Below are 24,298 nucleotides of genomic sequence, written 5' to 3'. Positions count from 1 at the left end.
TCGTCCAAGTGGCGATCTTGCTGCTCCTTAACAACGCCGAGACGGTCTCATACGAGGAGATGGAAGAGTCGACGAAGCTCAAAAAAGAGAATCTGGATGCCTCGCTCGGCGTGTTTCTAAGGGCGAAGGCCCTGAATGTGAGCCCCGCGGGCATGTAATTGGCGCGGATTTCGCCTTTACAGAGCTGCGACAGCCACGCCAGGTTATGGTGGGAGTGCTTGTTCGTATAGAACGCCGCAAAGCGCTTATAGGCCTTAACGATAGTATGGGGAGGCGCGAAGGCGGTGGTCCGGGGGTTAACCGGCCTCTGGCCATAACGGCAACACCAATAGCGTTACTGAAGGCAGCCACGCCGGAGCTGTAGGCTCCGTCGGGCTAGCCTTTAAGGAACGGTTTTTTGAAGCTGGGCGCCGACTTCTCGGCGATATGGAGGGAGGAGGATGCTTAGAGCTCAAATTGGTTGAACATGCGGAGCTAGGAGGGCTGGACCATATTGGTGAGGCCTTCTAGAAACGCGGAGGCTTGAGTAGAGGGTTGCGTGACGAGGCGGTGCCGCGCCACGACCGAGATGCGCGAACTCGGAGCGTTTACACGTGTAGACGCCTTTGTGGTGGCGGCCTGCTTCCGTTTTAAAATGGAGTTATAGAATGGAGCTATGCCGGCTTGCGAAGGCGTAAAGATTGGAGCTGGAGTTACTAGAGGAGGCTGGTAGGGAACGCTAAGAGCGTGCTTGCCGGCGCAAATCTCATCAATCCCGGCCGTATAATTGAAATCCTGGGTGGTAATTCTAAATACCGCGCGCTGGTAGATTGAACTGGTAGAGCGAAGAATGCGGCATGCGGCGGAAATTTTTACCGATATAGAGCTGATACTCAAATCCGTCTTCTACAAATGCTGCTTCAGACGTAGTTGATACGGGCGGCTGCGGACAGGACAGCGCCAACGATGGCGTCGATAACGGCCTGTGATTGGTCTTGATCCAGCGGCTATTCCCTGCGCCAGGACAGAGTGGGAGACGACGGTCGTGAACTTTAGTCTTCAGCTATAACAGACTTTGACTTGCTTTCAAGCGAGAGCGCTCAAGGCGGTTTGACGCATAGTCTCTTTGCCTTCCGCTCTTGTCTCCTGCACCCTTCCCTTGCACCATTGCCTTACACCCTTGCACCCTTCAGCTTCTCTCCAAGACACCGTGTCCAACGTCCTTAGTACTAGCACGCACCAGATGCACTGGCAATTCCCTCCATCTGACTCCAATCAACAATCCTCATTCAATGATTCACGCCCAAATCGCCCAAATCGCCGTGAACTCGACTCCTGTACCTCGACCATACCCCCATCCGCCCAGCTCTACTAGCCGAAGAACCTGTAACTAATCCACCTCTTCTCTTAGCCTAGCGACCGCAGTCCAATAAGTTAGTGCGTAACTATCTTCCTTTAAGAAACTCGTCTCGGTCCTTTCTCCATCGCCTTTCCCGGATAGCGCGTGCACTTAGCTACTCTGGCCTTATTGTATGAAGTGCGGGCACTCAGCAGTAGGCCAAATACCACCACGGCTGTTAGGTCTCGCCCTGCCCTGAACGGCCTCGAACGACGGACGGAAGGTGTTACGGTCAGGAAGAGCTGAAAGTGTCGGAGCTTGTCACGCTGGTTCCTCGTCGGTTCTGTTCCAGGGCGATGAGGGCCGCTGGCGGCGTACTCGCTGTAGCTATGCTACAGGCGGATGCGGAGGAGGCGTGTAGACGATTTTACTAGGCGCGGAGGCGGGCTTCTTCATGTTTACGGGCGCGAGTGCGTACAGAGAGGGAGGCGAGGACGGGCGGGGGAGGAGGATTGATCCGGATGGTTGGTTCGAGCGGAGGCATTGGGAGGGTTGGAGGGTTAGGAGGCAGGCGGAGGCAGCGGGGACGCGGGTATGGGCGTTCGAGGGTTCGAGAGAGAGCCTAGCTAGGAGGTGTGAGACTTGCCAAAGACAGAGACGGGAGATTTGGTAATGTAAGACGATACATACGCTTCGTGAGGACGATGAGCGGGCTGTCGGCGCAGAATGCATAGGGCTTCCCAATCCAAGCTTATTCCAGTTGCAGACACGAGAGATTGTGTGATGGATTTTTGGCAGGTTGGTATTATGATAGTGTAATGTGCGATGTTGCGGTATTGCTTCACAATTGCGGAATTGACAAAGAAACATAAGCACAAGTTGCAAGGCACTCGGTTGCTTGACAAGAGACGATCTGCAGCTCGCCCTTGCCGGCTTTAAGTACCTATACCTCTCAGCTCTCCATATTCCAAAAGAGTCAGAAGTTCTCTCGCTGCTCGCCCTGCAATACTTATATCAGTAGCATAATCTGCAGACACGGTATCGATTCGTTCTTCACTATGCCGCTCCCAGTTCGCGTATTTGTGCCGGAGTACACGATACAGAGAGTGTGCGCTTTGTCTAATCTCCCTTATTCGATACGGTCGCCGTTCCCGATTCGGTCTCCGTTTCACTCGATACAGAGAACATGCGCTTTTTCCCAACTTCTCTTTGTTCAGACTTTAGAGCTGTCGTCAAACAAGAAGCGCGCAAATATGCAGCATCCCGCTTCCACACCAGCTTCCTGTCCTAGCAGAAATTCTCTCCCTCCGTTCTTCACCATCTCCCTGCATTACACAAACATCTGTAAGCAAAGAGTCTCTTCGATCCCTCGCTACCGCGGTGCTATTCTACGACCGAATTACTAGAAGGAAATCATCAAGGCGGGGCTCGATGGATTCGCGCTACGCGATACGGCGAACAGCGAGATGGCAGGCTAGTACGATACGCCCTTCCCCTACAGTCCCTGGTGCCCACCCACCCACCCACGCGTCTTCTGCCAAACGTACAATCACGACTGACACCGTCTTGAACAGCACAAGCCGCAACAAGCCAAAATGCAACCATCCCCTCAACCAAACCTCCAGAACCCATCAAACCCGCAAACAACACCTCCAAACCCCGCCAACAGGCTACTCGTATCCGATGTCTCTGCTGGCTTATGTACCTCTCCCTCTTCATATTTGTTCTCGCCCTCGCGTTCCGGGCGATTAGGGTGCCTATGATATGCCGTAGCCCTAAGGAGACGCCAAGGAAGTGGAATTACAAGAAGGGACAACAGGCAGACTGAAGACGAGAAAGATAAGAAGCAAGGCGGCGCAGGACTCCGGCGCTAGAACGGCTTTTGGGAGCTAGAAGCGGATGCTTAAGGAGTTACAGAGGCTAAGGCTGTTAGGAGAGTGTATTAGTGTTTAGTAAACTCGCTTGTCTCTAGCAATCTTACTTCGAGCGGCTCTAAGTTGTCTAATATAACGTGGTTGGAATCTTAATTAAGTAAGAAGAAAGAAGTGCTAAGACGAAGTGAATAAGATAAGAGTTAATATTACTAGCAAAACCTAGTAGATTAAGTTATAGAATACAAAAGTGTCTTCTAAGATATCGATACTTTGTTTTGTAAATCAACTAGATCTACAAACCTTTTACTCACTTAGGAAATTAGGTTATATTATAAGCACTTAAAGTTACTTAGAGCACTTAAATATACTTATAAGCTACTTAGAGTATTTATAAATAGACTATCTAAATTAGAGCGCTTAAAGAGCTTAGAGTAGTCTTAGATTATTTAGTAAATAAGAAAGTATAAATTATAATAAAATCTTAGAATTCTCTTTCTTACTTAACTTCTATCTACTTATAAAAAAATCCATTATCTATGCTTTTAAATATTAAGTAGATAAAATTTAATTTTATTATAAATTTCTTTATTAAACTTACTTAATTATACTATTCTCTATTCTATTTAATAAACTAGACTTAGAACTGTTTACACGAATTTTTCTTATCTAATAAGTAAAACCTAGTAATATTCTAGTAGTTTAAGTGCTCTAGATACTTTAGATACTTGAAGCGAAATAGTAAGATATTATCTATTTACTTAATAAAACTTGATTTTCCACTATATATTTCTTAGCGAAAACTATAGCTACCTTCTAAATTTCTATAGAAAAAACGCTTTTAGCGCTATAATAAATACTATATATTAAAATTATAAAAAGTACTCCCTGAGTTTCTAAGTATACTCTTATACTATTAATATATCTACTTTATAGCGCCTTATAATCGCTACTATAAAAGCTTTAGAGGTTTAAAACTTTAGCTAAAGCTTAATAATTACAGCCGTAGAGCTATAGAAGATAGTAGTTATAGCTAGTACACTATAGCTATAGCTAGTATTATAGTCTAGCTACAAAAATACTAACCACTAATTACTAACCACTAAGCGCGCTAACTACATGTATGTATCTTTTCTTAGGTTACTAGTTTAACTCCTAGCGGGACTAAACTTTTTGTATCTAGCTATAAGGTAAAATATAAGCTATTAAGGGTGCTCTATAGTCTATAAAGTCTTAATAGAGGTAAAAAAGCCTTAATAGAGGTCAAAAAGACTTAATAGAGGAGAAAAAGACTTAATAAGATAGAATAACACTTAATAGAATAGAATAAGACTTAATATAAAGTTTAAAATCTTAATAAAGAATCTAGAATTTCTATAATTTAGTAAATAGTAAGACTATACGTTTCTCTATAAATATAAGGAAGATATATAGACTCTTTAGAATAGAGAGTATTATATAGCCTATAGATACTAAATATCTAATACTAATATGCTAATTAACTATAGAATTCTTTATAAGACCTAAAACTATATAATAGATGCTATTTCTAGATAACAATACTGCTACTAGGGTATAATATAATTCTAATTAAGGGATAGAGAATAGTGCAAGATAAATTAATAAATTAATATTACTAGAGTGATTAATTAATAATATTATAAAAATACAAGATTTTTATTCTTGGTTAAGTATAAGGTTTCTATAAGAGAATCCCTCGCTATCTATATACTAGGCTATTTCTATAGTCTATATTATCTATAGTATCTATAGTTTTAGTAGATAATATAAATAATATAGACTATATCTATATTATCTATATTATCTATAGTCTCTATAGAAAGTGCGGATGTTATTAGTAGCCTTAGTAACTTTACTTAGTATAATCTAATAGTAGCGCTAGCCTTAGGTTATAGTACTAGCTTCTTCCTTATAGTTTTTATTCTAAAACCTTCTATGTTTCTTTACTATTATACCTTATAGAAAATTAAACGCTTGCTTTAGAAAGTTACTTTATTAAGTGTAATAGTATAGTATTCTAATAGTATTTAAATTTATAGAGTGTCTATATATTAACTCAGACTATTAAAAATCCTCTAGTTTCTTATTCTACTTAAAGTACTTATAGAAGCACTATAAGTGTAATATAGAGCCTTATTCTCTTTCTATCTTTATAAAAGTAGATAAGAAGCAATTCCGCCTTTAGACTAAGAAAGAGGTAATAAGAGACTAACTAGTAGTATCTTATAAGATATTAATAGCTAAAGAGGCTCGCTTTATCTATCTAAAGAAGCTAAAATACTTTGTAGATAAATATAAAGTAGAGATAGTCTATTATAGTCTTAACAATATAGAAGAACTAGAAAAGCTAAAATCGAAAAAAAGGCTTCTACCTTAACTATCTTTACTATAGATTCCTTAGATCTAGCTATATTTAAGTTTTATAGAGCTGATCTAGCCTTTACTTCTAGTAATAGATTAAATTTTTTATGGTTACTTTCTCTCTTTTCTAAGCTATTATCTACTAATAGTATCGCTTAATAATGCCTTTATATCTATTAAGATCTATAGCTATTTCCTAAGTGTTTTCTAACTCTAAGTAGCTTTTCTATTTTATAAGATATTATTATTTACTATTATTAAAGTTAGTACTATTATCTAGGATCCTGTATACTTTATATTATTCTTTTTACTCTATTAGATAGTTATCTAGTACTTTACCTAATACTAGTATCTATATAGAAGCCGGTTCTAATAGTAAAATATAAAATACTAGGTGCATCTTTACTTCCTCTAGTAGATCTAGCTTATAGCTTATATTCTTAATATTTCTAATAATCTTAAAAGGTTCTATTCTAGTATAATTTAATCTTTTGCTTAGTTTTATTATCTTAATATTTTTCTAGAGAAGATAAACTCTATCCTCCTCTTTAAGTATAGATTCTCTAGATCTATATCTATTATAGTAAAATACTAACCATTATAATAGAAGTTTAATATCTTTTTATATATTGTAGTATATTCGCTATAATATTTTTATATTTAGCCTAGTAGCTTTTACTAAGATCTAGACTTTCTTAGATTTATAGAATATCTAGATATAGTACCAATAGTTAGTATAGATTAGTGTTTATTCTATTATCTTATTTATACTTATATTATATACTAGCTAAGTAAGTAGCAATAGTAATACCTAGTTTACTTATAATTAATACAACTTCTTAAGTACTATTCTAGTACTTAGTTTATACTCTCTATCTATCTATCTATCTATAGGTAGTAAGCTATTAAAAGCTTATAGAATAGTTCTAGCTATCTTATAAGCGCGGTCTAGAAGTTTAATACAAATAGCTTATCTCTATTTAAGATAATCTCCTTAGATAGACTCTATATTACTATTATATTCTAAAGAAAGTTATATACCAGTTCTTTAGTATTAGATGATTCTTAGAATAGTATAAAGTATAGTTTCTTTATTAATCAATCTATAATAGTAGGCACGGAATTATATTTTATCTTTATTAAGAGCTCTTTAGAAAGAAATAGTTTAATAATAAAAGCTATAGCTACTAAAGCCTATAATTATGTTAGTATTACTACTAATTCTCTTAATCTATATAATTTATACCAGTTTAGCTTTATCTTATAGTATAGATTATACGCTATAATATATCTCTCTATCTTTTTTCTTATTCTCGAAAGAAGTAAGTATAGCTAATTACTTTACCTATCTTAAAGACACTTTAGTACCCTTTAGTAAGCCTATTATAGTACTATTAAATAATCTCTATCTGCTAGACTAGTAGTATATATACTAGTTCTTTGAATAATAGTAGATTTTTATATATTTATTTAAATCCTTCGAACTTCTTAGAAAGTGCTTACTAAGTATAAGTATTCTATACATATAATTTCCTGATTCGGTTCTAAAAGCTATTATTTATAATTATTTTAGTAGCAGCTAGTGTATCTTAATTATAAGTATCATTTCTATCTCAATACTATCTTAGAGTTAAGTTAGTTATTTAGAGTTTCTCCTCTATATAATTTGGTCTTCCACTAAATGCATCTATCTTTATGTTTTTAGAGTCTTTATAATAGTAAAAATTAAACATTAATAATTCTTTTAACTACTACACTTATTATTAGTTGAATACCTTAGTGGTAGTAATGTATACTAAATTCTTATAGTTTATAAATACTTACATAAAATATTCTACTTCTTCTAGATATACTTTCTATTAATTAAATATCTTAATAATAGCTAATAGCTCTTTATTGTAGATTTTATAGTTTAGTTCTAGTGCACTAAACTTTCATAAGTATAATACTATAAAATACTAATATCTAGCGTTACTTTATTAATTTAGATAAACTTCTATAGTTAGGTCTAAAGTATTTATCGTAGTACTTTAAAATATTATTAATATATATTTAGAGTATAGTAATAGTATTAGTTAGCCTAAATAGTATAACTAAGTACTTATAGAGTCTAAATTATGTTCTTTTTATAGTCTTTTATTCTTTGCTGTTTTTAATTTAAATCTAGTTATATACTTCTATAATATCAAATTTTCTAAACTACTTAGCTTTTTAGAGTTAATTCTATAACTCTGAAGTTAAGATTAATAGATAATTATTCTTTTAGTTATAGTACTTAGTCCCTAGTAGTCTATAAATAGTTATAGAGTACTATTCTTTTTAGATATAGATAAAATAGAGTATTATAAGCGACTAGAATTTCTATATAAATTCTTTCTTTAGATTCTTATCTAGATACATCTATAGGGCCTCTAGCTTCTCTATTAATAGTAGGTAAATTACTAATTTCTCTAGTATCTTACTTTCTTTAATAGATATTATATAATTCTATAGCTAGTATACTAGTAGAACTTTATTTAGAGTCTTATCTATAAATAACTACTTATAGTCCCTATACTTAATAGGTATAGATACTAGGGTAGTAGTAGATATAAGCTATTATCGCTTACTTTATAGAATTTATACTTACTTAGAATTCTGCTAAACTTTTAACCTAAGTTTCTTAAATGAAATTATATATATCTTTAGACTATTTTCTAGTATCTTATAGCTTATTTAGACTAGTTTTCTCCTAAAAACTCTATTATCTTATATATCTAGTTAATCTTTAGATTCACGTCTTTAAGCTAGAATAACTCTAGCACTATATTATATATACCTATTACTATAATATTAAACTATATATTCTAGATATAGAATCTAATCTTTAATCTAACTTTATTTATCATTTAGTCTAATTATAGCCTAAAGATTAGGTGTCTACTACTATAATTTAGTAGATACTACGCTTCTTTTATAAACCTATCCGCATGTAGTAAATGAACTCTAGTACTATAAAGTTTACTATAGCTTTTAAATCTATTAGTATCTTAGCCTATATTTAGCTAATTTAGACTATTACTCTTAAGATTCTAGTATATCTTATTACTATAAGAGTGAGTCTCTAGTAGTCTAATTCTACTATCCAAATACCTTTATATCTATTTAAAAGTCTTCTAGTAGACGCTTCTATTAATCTTCTAGCTAGAAGATCTTCTAGTTTTTTAAGCTAGAGCTTATAGCGCTTTTATTTCTAGCTTAGGTTTCTATTCTATTAAACTTAAATTTACTAGAGTTAACTTAGTGTTCTAGGTTTACTTCTGAATCTCTAGTAGTAAATTTCTATTATAGTGTTATAACTTTCTATTAAAGTTTATAGGAAATATGTTTACTTTTAGGGGTTATGTATTCTCTATCTCTTACAAATCTTATATCTATTAGTAGATATTCTTATACTATATTATAGTACTTCTATCCCAATTAGAGTATACTATCTAGTACCTAGCTAAACTATTAAATACATTTAGTTACTATAGCTGGTTTCTCTAAAACCAAGTTATAGACTTTCTTATATAGTTTACTAAAACTTATAGTGAACTTCTACTATATCTTATATATAGAAAGTTATATCTTAACTCTTTAGAGCTTTTCTTTAAATTTTAGCTTATTTATTTTAGCTTCTAGAAGTTTATATATGTTAAAGTATATCTAATTCTAAACTTTAGATAGGTATTAATTAGTAATAGAATTCTTTATAGCCACTTTTATCTCTAGTTTTTTATTAAGAGCTAGCTTAGTGACTCTAGAGTTCTTAGACTCTATTTCTAAGATTTTTTCAAATAGAGATAATTTTTTTTAGGGCTTATTTTCTAGTTCTTAATAGATATTATTAGAATCTCTATTTATATATCTTAGAATTCTACTAGTTGCTATTTTTATCTACTAGCTATACTTAATCTAGCTTCTCTAATAGTAAAAAGTCAAACTATTCTTAGTTTTCATATTATAATTTATAATATATATTATATTCTTAGAGGTAATAAATACTATCTAGAACCTTACTTATTACTTAAATATACCTAACACCTATTATTATAGTATATAGTTTAGGTTATTCTATTACGGTATATAAATTTTATAGCTATAAGGCTTTCTATCTTTATAGAACTATTAGTTTATATTTGCGCTAATATTTACTTTCTAGACTACTAATAGTTTCTAGTAAAGTAACCTACTTAATTATAGTCAAAGTACTTTCTAGTAAAAGGCTTTCTTTCTAAGAACTATTCTTATTCTCTTAAGAGCGCCCCGTGTTTTCTCTATAATTCTCTTATAAAACGTACTAAATATCTTATAGTAGTAGTATTAAGTTCTATAAGCTAAAGTCTATATAAGTTATAGTGCCTTCTTTATAGAGTTAGATGATTCTTTTTAACTATAGTAACTAGTGTATTTCTTCCAGCCTCTCTATAGATCACTTATATAGACAATTATTAATTATAATTGGGGTGTTATTTATAAATTATAATTTGTTAGGCTATTGTCCTTATACTAAGTTATCTTTAATGCCTTCTTTTAACTTTTAATAGTACTATACTATTAAGACTGTATTGCTTTAACTAGTATTAGCTATAATTATTTAGAATAGGGTAGTACATGCCGCTATAGAGTCTTTTTATACTAGGTTTATTAGTTTTCTTTCTATAGTATATTCTATATTAATTTTTCTAAATATCTAGTAAATCTTCTTTATAAAAGATTCTATATTTGTGAATATAGCCCTTATTTTAGGTTCTCTTTTATTATCTAGATTCTTAAGGAAGTCTTTAAGATGTAGTTAGATCTAAGTAAATACTCTCCCTTAAAGGTAGGTAACTATAAATATAACTTTATTTTCTATCTAAAAACAAACTTAGTTATACTAGATATATAGATTATATTAGAGAAGAAAAGAGTTAAGTTTTTCTCTTTCTCTACAGCATTTATTCGGAACTCTAATATTAATAGGTTTATAGTCTAGAGAGACTCTTATAGCTTAGTTTTTTTACTATCTAGTAATAGATTCTATAGTAAATGTATTAACGTATTAATCTTAAGTATCTCTTTAAAGATAGTGCTTAAAGTGTAATATAGTGCTATCTCTAAATAATAGTCCTAGGTTACTAGAGTATAGTATAATTCTAATTAAGGAATAGAGAATAGTATAAGATAAAATAATAAATTAATATCACTAGAGTAATTAATTAAGTATATTATAAGAATACGAGATGTGCCTATTTTATACTAAAACGATTTCGAGAATTTTTAGAAAGTACTTTCTAGAGTAGACTCGAACTACAGATCTTCTGTAAAGTAAATAAAAGGGGAAAGAATATAGTGTAGATTAAACTCCACTGTAAGCGCATATTGCATATTCTTAAAAAGTACTTTTACAGGTAGACTCGAACTGTAGATCTTACGCATAATACTATAAATACTATATAGGACGCAATTCCCTTATAAGTCACGTAGTGCTATATATATATAAAGTCTCTGCGCTACGTGCAGGCTACTTCTCTCTAATATATACTAGCGCGCGCTAGTATACGCAGAATAGCGCTAGTACCCTCTACTATATAAAGGGATAAATATTCTATAATTCTTATGACTGCCTTTTAATTATTAATCTTAACTATAATTACGTATACCTCCTTTATTAAATCTATTTAACTAGTATATACACTTAGAATAGCTAGCGTCTAGGTTATTACTTCTACTTCCAGCTATATAGCTACTAGCTAGAGTATAGATAGAGGCGGTAGCGGTAGTAGTAAGCGTAATCTATAGGCACTAGATTATACTTACTAAACTAAAGGCACTAATCCTCCCGTGTTATTAGCTAAGAGTATATATACTCTATAGAAAGTAGCTTATAGTTAGTATACTAATAGGCGTAAAGCAAACTTAGTTAAGTTTATAAAGAGAATCCTCTATATAAAGAGTATTCTAGGTAGCGGTTATAAGTAGTTTCTTAATAGCCTTCTTAAACTTAGTAATACGCGCTTATAGTTCCGCCTAAACCGTAATAGCGTCTATAATCTTAATTAGTCTATATTCTACCACCCTATAAAGCTATATATCCGCGCTTTACTATATAGTACCCCTTATAATAACTATACTAATAGTAATAATAGCCTATTTATAGACTACCGCGCTCGCTCTAATATTTATAGTAGCGTCTATAGTAACTATATATAAAGTAGCTACTATAAGTACTATAATCTAGACACTAAATATAATATGTAAATTAACGCGGTTAATTATATAGAACTAATACTAATATACTAGTAGTCGCTCTAGATTCTCGCGCTAGTATCTCTAGCTCTTATACTTTAATATCTATAAACGCTCTATAAGATGGTGCTCTCTCTCTACCTCTTACTTATAGCCGTATGTAATTCCCCTAGTAACTCCCCTACTTTATCTTTCCTACTATATAGTGCTATACTATTCTTAATATAAGCTATAATACTAGCGATTCTAATAATATTAATTATAGCGCCACGTATATAGCTATATAGATTATTAAGAATAATATCCACTTAGCTATATAGTATATAGACTATCCCGTTCTAAACTAAAGCCTTAATAGCAGCTACCGCCTCATTACATAGAAGGTAATAGAGGAGAACAATAATAAAGAGAAAGAGGAGTAGTAAGACTTTACAGATAATAATATAGATGTAGGTAGCTAGTTATATATACTACTACATTAGATAGCTATATAGTCTTCTATAATAGTGTAAAGTAGGTAAGGTTATACTCTTATAGTCTCTAACTCTAATCGTAATAGATATAATACTATATTACACCTAGTGTATAATGTAGATATAGTATTTATAGATATATAGATAGTATACTATCTTACAGCTTTTAATAGTATTAATTAAAGCTATTTCTACTTTTACATCTAACTTCTATACTAGTAATATCTACAATACTATATAATACTTATATTCTTACCTTCTATCTATATTAAACTACCGCAGATACACTACTAGTAACATATAACTAATAGGTTTAAGCGCAATATACTATAAAGTAATACATATATTTAATATACTACTAATTCTTCTATACTAGCCTCCCTATTCTTCTATATCTATAGCATCTTATTATATATTACGTTTCTTAAGTGGCCGCTATAGGCGATATTTATATTAGGTAGTACTATATAGTTACTATTAGGATAGGTAATATAGCTAAGCGCGATATATAACTAGCTATAGCTAAATACCTCTAGACTAAGAAGTAGGCTAACACTAGATAGACTCTAGCCCCAGGTTTTATTAATAGTTATTATAAAGGCGAGCCTAATAGGAAACTAGTGCTATATAAACTTAAGCTCTTAATTAGAGCTAAGCATATTTAAGGGTATATGCGGTAGCTATATAATTGCACTATACCTCCACGTTCCTAGAATTAAGTAGCGTAGTAAGATATAGGATATAGAGAGAACTACTAACTATATACTATTATAGAGGCTGTTATTTAAATCGATATTATAGAGTGGTATTACTAGGTAGCTAAGCTTAAGGTAGAGTGTATATAGAGGTAGCTATAGAATATTAATAGAGTGTAGTAACTCCTTAGAAAGAGCCATAGCGCCTATACTATTCTTATAGTAGTCTACTAAGTAGAATGTTATCTCCGCGCCTAGTATTATATTAAGTAGTAGCTAGTTTATACTATCTACTATATTATTCTTTAGCGCGAGGATTGCGGAGTTCTATAGCTAATTTATAAGTAACCCCTAGCGCCTAAGGCTAGAGAAAATAGTAGTAGTAAGCGTCTTTATGCTATTACTAATTACCTAGTCCCACGTATCCTAATAGACCCTTCTATCTAGAATAATGTACTTACTAATATAGAGTAGCCGCTCTATAAATACTATAATCTCCTAGCGCTTACTAAAGGCGAGGTTTAAGTAGTATAGATATATATTCTATATAAGGCGGAAGATATATATATAGCGCTATAGAATAGAACGCTTAAGTACTATACTAATAATCTAGCTATAAATCTTCTACTTAACTATAGGTAGGATCTAGTAGAAGTTACCATAGAAGTATACTATAATACTACTAAAGAGAAGCTGCTACTAATTATCGCCCTTATTGTGGCGGTTCTATAGTATATATAAGACCGCCTCCACTATATAGTAGTAGTATATTACCGCCTTATTCTAGAAGATTAGGCGCGTCTCCTATAGTAGCTCTATAAGATAGGACTACTTAGGTATATTATAGGTTAAGTACTTATTAATATTAATTAAAATCTTAAAGCGGGAGTACGTAGTAGTATCTCTAGCGAGTAGAGTTATAATAATACTAGATATTATAACTATAAGCGCTACCCTATTCTATAGCTACTAGTAGGACAGTATAATATTCTATAGAAAGATTTTACTAGTACTACTAGAGCTATTAACGAAGAAGAAACCGCCCTAATTAGACTCTACTATCTAGTTAAATAGATTAAATATAAGATGCCACTTAGTATTTAGGTGTAAGAGGCTATTAGTAAGGCTAGTCTATATTTTCTTTAAATTAAATATAAGCTACTTATATAGGAGATAGTTATAGTAGTCTATAGAGTCTTTTAGCTAGCTATACTAGGGCTATAGGAGACTATAGCTATCTAGCATTTAGTTATAGTAGGTAAAGCTTATGCGAAGTAAGTAGAATGTAAGGTTCTTAGTCTACTTCTAAATTAGCTTCTAGATGCTATATATAGTTTATAGCTAGTAATAGTAGTCGTCTATAAGATAGCTATAGAAGTAGTTCTATAGTACTATAGAATCTATAGGCCTATAGCTCGCTAGTATAGTTATAAAGAGCTTATATAGCTACTACTCTAGCTAAAACTCTATAGCCTCTACTAGCGCCTATAAGTACTTTTTATTATTCTATAATAGCCTATAGGCGAGGTAGATAGTCTAGAAGATTAGATATATCTAGTCTTTAAAGATACAGGTATCCTTAAAGGAACGCTAGCTAGCGATATTTACTAGTAGTAGGTATAGGTAGTATATCTTACCTACTATAATAAGAAGCTATATTACGCGGCTAACTATAAAGTCTTTATTATAGGGAGCCTACCGTTTATAATCCTTACTCTATATATAGTGTATAGGAAAGTCCTAATAGCGCTACTTAGTACGGCCTCTTATATTTACTATCAAGAACTTAGTAAATATAGCTCTATAGGTTATATTATAGGTAAAGCGAGCCTTAATATTCTAGTTAGCCTAGAAGTAGATAGGCTACTTACCTTTAAGATAGAGTGTAAGCTATTATACTAGAATTAAGCGGCTATACATGAGGAATTTATATATATACTAAAGAGCCTTATACGCGGTAATATATTAAGTATTAATATACTTCTAGATCTTATCTACTACTATATAGGGTGCTATACTAGGCTGCTACTACTACTATACTTATAGTAATATTATAGCGCGGTTAGGGCTTTTAAAGATATACTTAAATGCGCACTTAATAGTATTATAGCCTATATAGAACTCTACATTAATATATGTATTAAAGCGGATAGAGAGATAGAGATTATAGATATTAATACTGCAATTACTATATATATAGCCCTATATACTTTTTTAAAAGATTTGCCTATTATCTAGGCGCCTATAATAGAGCTAGTAGTTATTACTAAGTATAGTCTTATTCTAAAACTAGTATAGGAAGCTAAACCTAGACCTACTATCGCGTATATAGGCTACAGCTAGGTACTACTCCCTATAAGAGCTATATAATATATTACGAGTAGCTATATTATAGAGTAGAGGCTCCACTACTAGATTAGAAAGGTCTATATAGATAGCTATATTAATATTCTTTATAGTACTATAGCGGAATGTAGGATCTAGAATTAGTAGTATATAGATATATAGGAGCCCGCGCTTCTAGAACTTAATTATCTAGTAGATAACCACTATATAACTAAGTATACTACCCTTTAGAATCTCGCGCTATAGCTATTTTAGCTTTATATAGAAGACGTAGTTTACTAGATCTAGCTAGTCTATAGTAGTCTAGCTAGCTATAAGCTTATACTAGATCTTCTACTATTATAAATTATAGGTAAAGGTAATAAAGAAATTAGGGGAGCTATAATAGTATATAAGAGCTATAGTATTAAGGTAAAGATTATATATTTACCGTAGAGACTTAGTATAGAATATAGAGAGAATAATATTGCAGCTAATATTCTAGGCGATAACCTAATTATTTATATATAGTGCGTGTATTATACTACTATACTATACTATATATAGTCTTTTAGTTATACTTATACTACTATTAGCAGAAGCCGGTAATTAAGGCATATATATCTATAACTACCTTATAAAATAGTCTTCCTATAAGCAGCTAAGTAGGTAGTAGATAGTATAGCTATAGGTAGTATTTCCACTACTACTACTATAAGATCTATATAGATCTATTATAGCCGCGCTATATATCTACGCTACTATTACTATCTTTTTTACCCTTAGCCTTCTTCTTACTACTTAGAGTAGGATTATCTTCCTTTATAGCCTCTATAGCTATCTCTATACCTTTTATAGCTACGCTTACCTTACTTATACCTTTTTCTTATAATAGCACCTATAGCTTTCCTATAAGCAGATAGTTATACTACTAGCCTAGCTTCCTACTAGGATAAAGTAGTAGATACTATATAGGTAGATACTCTATATACTACTTATTAATAAACTATAGTGTACTATTAGCTCTATTCTCTAGCACAATCTAACGTATTCTACTATTCATTTCTATAAAGATAGATATAAAAGCTATAATTTTACTTATAGTTAGTTAATTATATCTATATAGATTAGTCGTAGCAGCTTTAATAATACTAATAGAGATAGTGATACTATAATTATTATAGAGTCTCTTCGCGTTAGTGCGAAACACTTATATAGATAGGTTAGTAGTATATAGCACGCGCTAGATAATATAAAGAGTTTCTATATTTAGGTTCTAAAACGCCTAGCCGCGCTATTATAGCTACTCCTTCTCGCTATTAAAGATATATAGCTATATAAAGCTAGAAGCCTAATTTATAGAAGCCTATAGCGTATTAATATAATAGTAGAGCTAGCCGTACGCGCGGAATATATAGACGCTATATAGCTACTATATAAGCTTCTTATTAATATCTATACCGAGAGAGTAGAATATAAAGATATTATTATAATAGTAGATATAATTATAGAACTTTTATATTAGGGGTGTATGTTGCGTTCGCTAGTTTATACCTTCTAACTCTATAAGTAACTACTATAGCTCCTATAAGTATTACTCTTATAAGAGTACACACACTACGCTATCCACGTAGTAGCTAAGCTATAGGTTCTTCTTTATTAAATTCCCCCTTCTCTTCTTAATCTAATATAGCGCCCTATAGTAATAGTAAGTATAGTACGCGCGCTATAGCGTAAAATAGTAATTAACTCCCTACTATAAGAGTTCTCTAGTAATATTCTTATATAGCTTATAGATAACTTCTCTATAGTTCTATATATAGTAGAAGCCTATCTCTAGAAGCGGCTTAGGCGCTATATACGTCTACTAGTTAGAGGATAGTATATACTACTATATAGAAGTCACCTTAGTATCTTCTATAGCTAATTAGCTTGCATCCCTTTACTATAATTATAGTATATAGAAGAATAGTTAGAGAGAGGTAGCGCGGTTACTAGAACCTACAGATAGTAGAGGAGAAAGAGTAGAGCGTATATAAGGGTATATATAAGTGGTAGTAGGAGGTATAGAGGAAGAGGTATATTAGATGTAGTGCCTATAGGATATAATAATAGGAGGAGGCTCTACGCGTATCTATTATAAATTAGTATAGATGTTAAATAATTATAAAAGAATATAAGAATCGATATTTAAGGATAAGCTCTTTATAAAAGCTATATAGATAATAGTAGATAGTGCAATTTAATTGCGGGTATATAGGGGAGGAAGCTAGCTTATAGGGAGCTAAGATAGAGGAGAAGAATAGAGAGTCTATATACGGCTTACTCTTACCTACTCTAAGCCTATATAGATATTAAAAGATTATAAGAGAGTATAAGAACTAATACTTAAGGATAAGTTCTCTATAATAAAGATATTATCCTAGTCTTACTACTATAGTTGAATAGCCTACACGCGCGATTACCCTTACTATAGCTAGTTCTACTACTTCTAGTGGTACTAGTAATATCCTAATAGATAAGCTTATTTACCTTTATTATACTTTATTCGTCTAGGTATAGTATCGCGATAGTAAGTAAGAATATTAGTAGTAAGGGTAGAAGGTCTATAGTAATAGTTTTAACCCCTAAGACTAGTACGTAGCTAGTGTAAGACTAAAGCTTTAACTAAAATTTTAAATCTCTAAGGCTTTTACAGCAGTAGTTATAGGGTGCTACAAAGTAGATATATTAATAGAGTAAGAGTAGGCTTAGAAACGTTAGTACCACTTTTTGCGATTTTAATATGTAGTATTTATTATAGCGCTGTAAGCGTTTTTCCTACAGAAATTTAGAAGGTAGCTGTAGTTTTCACTAAGGTAGCATATAGTAGAAAAACCTATTTTATTAAGTATATTAACAAGATTCTTATTCTAAGTTAAATATAATTCTAAGCTATGCTATAGTATAAAATCACCTACTTATATACTATAGTCTAGAGTAAGTACCCCTATAATTTACTTTATTTACTCTATCTACTCTTTCTATCTTAGTATGCTCTACTATAAATTAAGTAGAGTATACTAAGTCTAGTAGAGCGTATTATATATTAGTCTATACTAGCTAGTATCTAACTAGTCCACTAGTTCCTATTCGTAATATCTACTCTTTATCTTTTCTAATTTAAATCTAGTTCTATACTTCTAGAATACTAATCTTACTAAACTACTTAGTTTCTTAGATTCAATCCTATAACTCTATTATTAAATATAATAGAGAACTAGGTTTAATAGTTATATTATCTAGTCTCTAGTAGTCTATATATAGTTATAGAGTACTATTCTTCTTAGGTATAAATAGAATAGAGTATTCTATAAGCGACTAGAATAGCACTATAATAATATATATTTATAATAATAGTCTTAAATCTACTCTAATATTATCTATCTACTTCTTATAAGTATCTACTTACTACTTAGCTTTCTAGGCTAAGCTCTATCTATACTCTTATATTCTATGTGTTTTGCTAAGTTAGTTCTATAGAGTTACTACTCTGTAATACTTCTTCTCTAGTATTACTTACTCTAATGCAATATTTATTTCTAACACTCTAGCTTCTACCAAATAGTCATTTTAATCCTATCTCGCTTACTTAAGTAGAGTATCGTGTCGCTAGTAATCTATAACCTTCTAGCCTAGCTCTAATAGCAAGCTAGTATCGGTAGCACCTTGCTAGGTCTATTGTTTGTTCTGTGATCCACCTCTATTATTAATCTAGTTAGGGATTACTAACATGCAGCGACGCTCTGCTAGCGTAGAAGTACATACTACTAGGTTATATAGCTATTACAGGGAAGAATTTAGTATTTGTCAGCCGCTACTTACACTAATCTAACTGTAAGTAGTTCCTACGTTCCTTGTCTAATGTCGATGTTTGTAAGTATAGGCATAGTTTACCGAGTATTATTATTGGGTCGGGATTTAGTGGTCTATTTAGAGCTCCAGCATCATTATAGCAATAATTGTCGCCGCTCGTTCGAACACCTTCCAAGCTTGCTGAAGTAGTCCGAGCCTTGCTTGGCTCTAATAACACATTGTTTCCCCTGCTAGTGTCTTGAAGCCGATCGCTCTGCGAACTATAGTCTTGTGGTATCCTATTCTCGACTACAGCAGCGACTAGGGAGGAGTATCCGCCAGATTCCGCTGTTGCGAAAATCTCTTATGAGGTTGCCGAGACCACCTGATCAACTACATGTTCAGTCGATTGAGCCTACCTGGGGCTTGAGAGCGGATGTGCACCGATAGTAGTATCTTAAATAGTAGGGGTTTGTGCAGATACTTGTTCATAGTCTACGGGGATGTTATGTCGAATAGAACGGATGCCGTACGATGTGGACGGTGCAACTACGTTCTGATCGTTTTGTCGAGTGGAAGGTATCAGCGATGCTTGAAAGTTCACCTAGTCAATGTCAGCATGTCCTTGTAAGGATCTTACATAAGGTACAGGCGGTAATATCGTAATGCTGCAATTTCTCACCTAAGCGGTAGTGATTTGTGAATGCTGTCTTGCAGAACCCTTACTAGTAGTAGAGGACCCGAAACCGGGGGGGCGGCCCCTTTTTCTAACCGAACGCTTGCCCTTAGGAGTCGCGTCTGGAGGAGTGTTTCCAGCACCGTCCTCCATGAGCGTAAGTGATAATTGTTGGTTAACAGACACGCAGTCACGCAGTCTGTCTTTGGACCTTGTTGTAAGGGGTGATATAGTCCGTGCAGGAGGCTTAGGAACACCACAAACATCATACTTATTTATCACTCCATACAGGTATTCTGGTCAAGTTTAGAACAAACTTGGAGCGGATTAACCTATTACCGGTGATTCAAGACTCGGTGATATAGATGTTCCGTACAGAATACTAGGAATCTACTATTCGTGAGCAAGTTCTAAAAAGCCTACGCTAGAGTATAGCCTCCGCACTTCGATATGACATCAACTTTCAGTACACTACAACCTGCGATATTGTCTTTTATGTTCAATGACACTTTCGCGCTGTTGTTAGTCGCGACCGCACTCTACGTACGTACCTCCACTAGAGTTTCCTATACTGCGAACTTCTTAGAAGCGTGTTTCTAATCAATCAAATTAGGTTGTAACTGTTTCGGTCTATCGGCTTACACTCCATCCTTTAGCAAGATATCCCGGTCCATTCTTTTCTAAGATCTCAGGATGGCCAACAGTATTCCAGGCTGCGAGCGGCAGCCGGCACCTCCAACAGCTTAGAGAACACCAAATCTACGGTATGATCTATCATCAGCCATTTGCTAGAACACTTTCACTGGAACATACAGTTTTGCAGGTTCTGTCGTTCGCATCGGTCCTAATAGCCTGTCTTACAACACCCATTCAGCGCTCAGGGACATCTACAGCCTTAGTACCGCTAATGTGCGAAAGGCCGACTTCTACTTGACTCTTGACGCCGCAGCTGGCGCTCTAAGCACACATGGCGAAATCGACCGACGGAAGCACGCGTCTAGACGCCGGGTTCTCGGACATGCGTTCTCCGATAACGCCGTCAGGTCTGCAGAAGACATCATCCTCCAAGATATACGAACGCTCTGTAAGCTCCTAGGTTCTACCGAAGAGGACGCACAGCCAGTCGGATGGATACAGAAAAACATGGGTGATCTATCCACCTGGCTGGCATTTGATATAATGGGCGCTCTCGCCTTTGGCAAGCGTTTTGGGTGCCTTGAAGGCACCGAGCATCGCTATGTTTCTAAACTCATAATGGAATCAAGTAAATTTACGTACTGGGTATTCAGTCTCTCCTCTCCATTAAAGTCTGATAAGTTAACGCTAACTGCTCCCGCTATCCAGGTCGGTTACCTCCCATTCGCTAAGCTATTGAACCCGACCCTCAATAGTCTGATTATGAAGGTCGTCGGCGGCCAGATGGCTCGTGACAACATTAGGTTCACTGAATATGCCGAGAGTCAACTCCAGCAGCGTATCAAAATCGAACGACGATCTTCAACTATGGAAGGAACGAGCCGCAAAGACTTCGCACACTACCTACTCAATAGCAGAGACCCCCAGACCGGGAAAGGCTTTGAATATAGCGAACTCCAAGCTGATATCGGTCTTCTCATTGCTGCAGGCGCCGACACCGTTGCAACCACACTTTCCGCAACGTTTTTCTACCTTGTGCATAATCCGCATGTCCTCTCCAAGTTGACTACCGAGCTCCGCTCCACATTTGTCTCCACCTCCGAGATCCGTCACGGCCCAAAGCTCGCCTCGTGCAAGTACTTTACGGCGTGCATAGACGAAGCGCTACGCTGCTCTCCACCTGCCCCTTCTCATCTCCCACGTGAGGTCCTTCCCGGTGGCATCAAGATAGATGGACATTCTGTTCCCCCCGGTATCGTCGTCGGTGTTCCTGCTTATGCTATCCACCATAACGAAGCATACTACCCTTCGCCCTACACCTTTTGGCCTGAGCGCTGGATCGTTAATTCGGATAGCGATGTCACAGTTGAGAGTGTGGCGCGGGCCCGTGCAGCGTTCTGCCCGTTCAGTTTAGGGTCTAGAGGCTGTATTGGGAAGCGTGTAGCATATATGGAACTGCAACTGGCCCTAGCGAATATAATACTACAGTACGACATCCGGCAGGCGGCAGGCGAGCCGAGTGGGAGCAGAAGTCCAGATCTTCATTCGTACACGCAAGGGAAGCATGAGTATCAGTTAGCAGATCGATTTATCTGTGACAGGCGTGGGCCGATGATTGAAGTCAGAGCTCTATAGAGATGGATGCCTCTGCTAAGACTCATTTATGCATAGAAATAAAATTGTTGGAATTTCATGCCAGTTAGGTCTTATTGAGTGACCCCGAAGTTCGCTATACGTATCCCGGAAGCCCTCTAGCTAAGACAACTGAAAGCTCTACTATAAACATTGAATCGTACTATAGTATAACAGGAACAACAGGAATGTTGCTTATCCTTCAGTAAGGTGAAACCGCTTATAACCACTCGCAAACCAATCTAATAGAGCGACTATAAGAATAAACCCTAGAACAGGCCCAGTGTAGTTTATGTTTGTACTAGTGACAGGTTGCGTGGGAGGAAAAGGCAGAATAATTGTAATATAAGTCCTATAGACAATAGCAAACAAGTTTACTAGAAGTTCCTACACGCTAAGATTATACAAGCCGTAGATAGGACGCGGACTATTTAACTTTCGTTTAATAAGGAAGATAATTAGAACCAAATAGGAGATGTAAAAGGCTATTATCAAGAGTGAAAGAACCGCGTAAAATGCTATTATAGAACTAATATTAATAAGACTTAATAGGACGACCACGACAGTGACGAGCCCAAGTGAGTTAAGAGGAATCCGAAGAGTAGGGTGAATCTATTATATAAGTAAGTAGCAAGATAGCGGAAGGGTTAATATTAAAGCTTATATATTAGAAGAAGATCGAAAATAGAAGGCTATTATCTCTTGCAAAAGCCTATATCAGTCGAGATACAGAAGTAAGGACGCTAAATAAGGAGATAAGGCCTCTAATAATTATTAACACAACTAAAATACTAGTTCTAGTCTTCGATTTCGTTATCTAGTAATAAATCTCGATAATAAAATATCTAGTTGAAGTAGTTAGAACGAATTCTATATCCTCTAAAGTGAAGAGAAGATAGATAATAGAGGTAATAGTAAGAAAGCTATTAATAACTATATTCTAAACTATACTTTGCGGGATAATTCTTAGAGCGTTGTTCATCTCCTTAACTATATCTGCGTAAGATTAAATTACAGGCTCGCTTGAGGATACCTTCCTAGTACTACTATATAAGTAGTTTTATATATACTAAAACCTTAATTTATTAAGCTATTCTCTAGAATTTATCTTATTTTACAATAGGTTCTAGTTTTAGAGCTAGTTATTATAATTCTCTATACTTCTAAGCTATGTATTACTACTAAGTTAGTTAGTACTTCTAGTACTAGGAGAAGTGGTAGGATAGCCTATATATTAGGTCTTATTCCTTCTTCTAGAGCGTTTTTTATTCTAAATTCGATTCTAACTAAAATTATTTTCTTTTTTTCTTATTTTTCTCTAAACTACTATAATAAACTATACTTTTTTTAGTATATTTATCTGCTTCTAGCGGCTTAGAATTTTAATATTAACTCTATCAGCTTAGTTATCTACCCTATCTTCTTTTAGTCTTTCTTATTCTAAGTTACTCTAATATATTACTATATTCGGCCTAGCTTAAATCTAGTATTAGTAAACTGTATATATTTTACTAGATTTAACCGCTTATAGGCGCTTAGATTTCTAATATCTATTTTTAATAGCTAATAACTTAATATATCTTTTCTTTTCTCTAATAGATTTCTGTATCTTTCTACTAAATTAGGTTTAGCGTTAAACTACTATAGTAAACTATATTCTTTTTATTATATTCTTCTACTTATAGCCGCTTGCTTTTTTAATACTACTAGTATTATCTAAACTATCTACCTTATCTCTATTTATCTTTAGTTACTCTAAGTTACCCTAGCCTCCTATCTTTTTAGGCTTAGCGTAGAATTAATATAGTAAGCTATATTTATTTTAGCGTGTTTATCCGCTTGTAGCCGCTTACTTTTTCAATATTAGTATTATTACTCTACTCATCTACCCCTATCTCTCTTATATTCTTTTTACCCTAAACTACTCTAACTATATTCCCTTTTAGGTCTAGCGTGAATATAATGTAATAGATTCCACTTACTTCAGCGTGTTTATCCGCTTCGAGCCGCTTAGATTTCCGATAGCACTCCTATTAAGGTTCTCAAAAGGCCATCCGAACTAATTGAGCCGAAAATACTAGTATAGATAGTAGTATTCCGGGTCGTATACTATTAGGCTTATTAGGTAATTCCAAAGTAGAGATATTAGATTCTATACTAGGACTTATATATCTTCCTTTTTTAGTAAGAGAAATATTAATAAT

At 34.1% G+C, this 24,298-nt stretch overlaps 1 protein-coding gene across 1 annotated transcript; it reads left to right on the top strand.

Moving 5' to 3' along the window:
• Positions 1-20,793: 20,793 nt before the first annotated feature.
• Positions 20,794-22,529, top strand: W97_07718 (uncharacterized protein; the record flags this gene model as incomplete). The annotated part of the gene is made up of 3 exons (XM_007785521.1): positions 20,794-20,910; positions 21,171-21,598; positions 22,514-22,529. The coding sequence occupies 3 exons, from the start codon at positions 20,794-20,796 to the stop codon at positions 22,527-22,529; spliced, it is 561 nt and encodes a 186-aa protein (XP_007783711.1).
• Between the last annotated feature and the right edge of the window lie 1,769 nt (positions 22,530-24,298).

Source organism: Coniosporium apollinis (assembly GCF_000281105.1).
Source record: "Coniosporium apollinis CBS 100218 chromosome Unknown supercont1.43, whole genome shotgun sequence".
NCBI lineage: Eukaryota > Fungi > Ascomycota > Dothideomycetes > Coniosporium > Coniosporium apollinis.
Note: the sequence above shows the minus strand (reverse complement) of the source record. Positions and strands in the feature narration are given on the sequence as shown.